Genomic DNA, 4,925 nt, shown 5'->3' on the forward strand with positions numbered 1-4,925 from the left:
TTCTCAAATGGAAAGACACTCAATTTTACCTATTTTTGAAAGCATAATTGAAGATCGAAAAGAAGGGGTTAATGGTGATTTTGCTATAAGAGGCACCAAGCCACTTTCAAAAATTTATCAGAGATATAACATTATTGTACATGAATGTACCAAATTCAAAGAAGCTAATAAGGTTTAAGAGTGGAGAACCAAGCTATGAAGAAGGATATGACCACCATTGAATATAACAAGACATTCAGCTGGTTGATAAACTAAAAGACAAGAATGTAATTAATGTGAAATAGGTTGATAGGACAAGGTTGAATCTTAATGGATCCATCAACAAATACAAGGACAAACTTGTTGTTAAAGGCCATGTTGAACAACTTTTAATAGACTACACAAACTTTAAATTTGTTAGCAAGAATGGACACTATTCGTACTCTTGTAGCTTTGGCAACTAAAATGAAATGAAAAATTCGACATTCATATGTCAAATCTACATTCCTAAATGGCAACCTAGTTGAAGAAATTTATGTAGCTTAACATGAAGGTTTTGCTGTGAAAGAGAATGAAGACAAGGCATATAGGCTTCATAAAGCCTTTTTCTTGTATGGTATAACAAAACTAATAGCTATCTTTGCAATCCAGGTTTTAACAGGAGTGAAAATGATTCAACTCTTTATATGGAAAGGTTGTTGGATGGTAGCTCTTTGATTACTTTTTTCTATGTTGATGATTTGTTAGTGACTAGCAATAACCAACAAGAAGTGTAACAACTTATGGAAGAGATGCAAAAATCATTTTCAAATGTTCAACTTAGGCAAAATGAACTATTTTCTAGGCTTGGAAGTGCATCAAATCAAGGATGGATTTTTTATGAATCAAGAAAATATGTTCATGAAGTTTTAAAGAAGTATAAAATGGAAAGTTGCAACTCTGACTCTACTCCTTAGGTGTAGAAGTTGAAACTCTAACAAAGATGGAGCTGAAAAAATTGATGTTTCTCTTTATAAAAGTCTTATTCGAAGTTTAATTTATCTCACTTCATCCATGTCTAATCTTATGTATTAACAAGCTTACTCTCAAGACTCATGCAGAGTCCCAAGTGATACACATTTTTTTACAGCGAAAAAAGTGCTTAGGTGCTTGAGAGACACTACTCAAGTTGGAATATGGTACAAGCCAAGTGAAAATGGAAGTCTAAATGGCTACATTGATAGTGATTGAGTAGGAAACCTTGATGCCATGAAGAGCACTAAAGGTTAAGTATTTTTTTGAGGCTTTGACATTTTCTCATGGAATTCAAAGAAGCAAGAAATTGTTGCTCACTCCACTCCTAAAGTGGAATATGTAGCTAGAGTTGTAGTAGCAAACCAAGTTGTTTGGTTGAGGAAAGTTCTACTTGATTTAGAAGTAGAACAACTAGAAGCCACTAGGATTTATTGTGACAGCAAGTCAACAATTGTTATTGTAGAAAATTCAGTCCATCGTAGAAAGACTAAGCATATTCAAGTGAAGTTTCATGCCATAGTGAGCTTGTCAAAAATCATGAGATCAAGTTGATTCATTATTGTGTTGATCTTCAAGTTGTTGATATATTAACTAAAGCTCTTCTAAGAGCAAGATTGTCTATTTTATTTTAGGTTTTATGATGTAGTTGGTGTGTTTGTCGGTCTAAAGTACACCAACTCATACCTTTTGGAGTGTGTTTTTAGCTTTGTAATCATGTTGGTCAAGTTACCCATACATGTTAGGTAGTATAAAAGTCTTACTCTATTTTATATACGTTTTTATATATGTATTAGAAATAGATCAATTGCATATCAATTAAAACGCTTCATGTTTCTGACTCAAACACCTCTTTTGCCAACAATAACGAGATAAAATTTCCAATTCTAATTAACATCAAAAGTACTTATAAAACTGCTTCTAAGTTTTCTTGTAAACTTAATCGTTAGTCCTTACTCCCATTTGCATTTGACCTTGTGTGTGTGCCTAAAGTCATATCTCAACAATAATTTCCCATCCAATGTCCTCAAACAGAAACTTTCCACCAACAGATAACACCCAAACCTTAGCCATTCACTCTGGCTTCTTGCCTCTTCTCTCACTCTCGCCACCCTTTCTCTTCCATGACCATAAGCCCATCCTCCTGCCTCTTGCACCCATCTCATGTGCTCAACAATTGCTGAACTCAAACCCACATTGGCCCTTCTCCTATTATATGGATCATATGCTCTAAACCAAAAGAAACCATTACCATCCGTTGTTGCATTCCTTGTGGCTTCCATGCCAGACACCGAAACCACCTCTCTATCCACACACACATTCACAACCACAACACCCTCTTCACTCTCATCACTGCCACAAGTGTAAACCTCTTCCCACCTTTGCTCAAGTGTCATGCTGTAATACATGCTCCTCTTCATTTGGTGCTTAACTCTTGTTCCATCCCTCACAAATATGAATGGGCAGTACCATTTTCCTACTGTCACAGGAGGTGAACGTTTTCTAGAGATGGGGAAATTGAAATCTGGAAGCTGCTCCCTAAGAGGAGCATCAACACCAAGAGCTTCACTTAGTCTGCAAGATCTATATGAGCCTGATATTCTAATTCTCCATCCTTTTTTTCTTAGGAACGAGGGAGGAATGCCATCAGGAGTAATGGACCTAGCAAAAAATCCACCACTCTGGTGACTATGAATCTTGAAAATTTGGTACAAGTCTTTCAGATTGAAAGGCTTTGGCCTTTGGTCATTCAAGATGTCATTGAAGCAGCATGTGACAATGTCCCCCTCTCTTGAGCATTTGTAAGCTTTCCTACAAAATCACAGTAGTTCCAACATTGTGACCATGAATATCTTCACTTTAGAGAACACAACACATTATTTGACATTAATGTAAGACAACAGTTACATGCACAAAGTTTTCTCATAAATATTGCATAAACAAATATTGTGGTTGCATCTAAGTTTTAGAAAAGGCCGAATAATCAAATACTCAAATTACAGGAGCACAAATTCCGGTTATCATTCTTAATTTGACAGTCTCTCATTTTTATCCTAAGAAATGGAAATTAGAAAAAGGAAATCATACATGTTAGGTGTCATAATTTCAGTTCTGCAAGAAAGACTATATATTTTCAAATTACACAGCTTTTAAGAAAATGTTATACTAGTAACATTACTCTTCTGAGATGCATGGCGTGACCTTGGAACTTGGTTCTGAGTTCTGACTTCAGCTTATGCATGACTAATTAAAAAACTATAGCAATATAGATAATGATGATATCAATCTTTATACTCCTTAAAATCAACATTTAGTGAAGTTTCCTAATAGATATGTAAGTTATATCTCCATAATTGAGACAGGAGACGAGGGATTTTCTAACATCTCCTCCACATATGCCTACCAGAATAGGCTATGCACAAAGATGAATTGTAGACACTGATTAGATTCACATTAAGTGAATTTTCCTAATAGAAATACAAGCTGTATTCCAAGAATTGAGGCAGAATATGTGAGACTATTCAACAACAATAATGGTCAACATAGAAGACTAAGAAAAAACCCTTTTATAACGAGGTTAATTATTGGTCCATTATAGAAAAAAGAAAAGCATAATGCCCACACACACATACCCCTTATGTTTGCCCTTGGCTCTGATGACATAGTAGCGGTTGGAAGATAGAGGGTGATCAGGCACAGGGAGAAACCAAACCTTGGTGTTTGTAGTTTGTTGATACTCTGATGCATGAGTGATTGAAAAGATTTTGTCCTGAGGGAAAGGCAGTTTCTTAACGTTCGTACGCCTGTATAGATGCCAACAACACATGTCTTCTGCTTCTGCTTCCTCATCTGTGATCACAATATAACCTGAATACGGACCATCTGGTGGTGGCATTGATAGAGTACTTGGAGATCTTCTGTACATAGACAAAGGCCTAGTTACATACATCTTTTTTCCTTCTCACCCTCTCAATATGTTGGGTGAAAGAGAGTGTTTCTAAGTGCCACAAATCAAACTGAAACCAATGGGGAATTTATCAGTTTCAGTTCCTTATGAATGAAGATATGGAAATCAGAAGACACCTTAAAGTTCAAGAACAGATAACATATCAATTATTAATTGGAGTGCATGTAATTTTCATGTAACACATTAAGGTACAAACAATTTGCATTACTATACTTTATAATAATTCTGCTACTATACACGTTTTAATTGGTAAAGATTAAAGAAAACTACAGACAAAAAGAGAACGGCGCTTTTACTTTCATTTATTTTCCATCTTTTTCTTTTTCTTTTTCTTCTTCTTTTTTTTTTTTGCAAGTATCTTCCAAACACAAAAATCAACAGTTTTAGACTATTTTGTTTACACATAATTGATAGCAAAACTGCATCAATGGCTGTGTTTAAATTTGAAATTAAAATGTTTGAGAATTATTAGTCAGATATAGTCACAAGAAGTTATTACCTATATGGTTCAGTTGTGGACTTCTGCTTTTATAATGAGTATATAGTGAAAGTAGCACCACTCAATCGGATTACCTAAAAGAAAAAGGTAGCGCCAATGTATAAATACTATTCAGTGAAGCTTCAAGAAATTAGTGGACTCTGACGACTATAGGTGATTCTTATCTTAACTTTCCAAATCAGCTTTTCCCCTACTTTAATAATATAATGAATTAGGATGAATTATACACAAGAATCATATGCAGCTTATATTTACATAACCTCCTTTCATATATATTTTGTAATTATATATCTATAGTCCATGAAGCTACTGCAGATAATTATACACTTACTGATAATATTTTGTTTTCTACACTAAGTGATACTGTTTTTCTAAGTTGCCAGAAACAAAATGCTGCAATATTTTGTAAAAGTAGCTGATAATTATACGGTAGAAATTATATTTTGATTGTTAACAAATGATTTTAGT

The 4,925-nt window shown here is 34.4% G+C and overlaps 1 protein-coding gene across 2 annotated transcripts; it reads right to left on the reverse strand.

Annotated features, from left to right (window-relative positions):
- Positions 1–1,781: 1,781 nt before the first annotated feature.
- On the reverse strand, positions 1,782–4,418 carry LOC109789813 (uncharacterized). 2 transcript variants are annotated; one of them, XM_020348849.3, is made up of 2 exons: positions 3,704–4,418; positions 1,782–2,802 (listed from the first exon to the last, which is right to left on the reverse strand). In XM_020348849.3, exons 1-2 carry the CDS (start codon positions 3,838–3,840, stop codon positions 1,944–1,946), a joined length of 996 nt encoding a protein of 331 aa, XP_020204438.1. In that variant the 5' UTR covers positions 3,841–4,418; the 3' UTR covers positions 1,782–1,943. The 2 variants fall into 2 exon arrangements, with proteins under 2 accessions (XP_020204438.1, XP_020204437.1); XM_020348848.3 differs by having other exon boundaries at positions 3,624–4,416.
- Between the last annotated feature and the right edge of the window lie 507 nt (positions 4,419–4,925).

This window comes from Cajanus cajan, chromosome 2 (assembly GCF_000230855.2).
Source record: "Cajanus cajan strain Asha chromosome 2, NIPB_CcT2T_4, whole genome shotgun sequence".
NCBI classification, from domain to species: domain Eukaryota; kingdom Viridiplantae; phylum Streptophyta; class Magnoliopsida; order Fabales; family Fabaceae; genus Cajanus; species Cajanus cajan.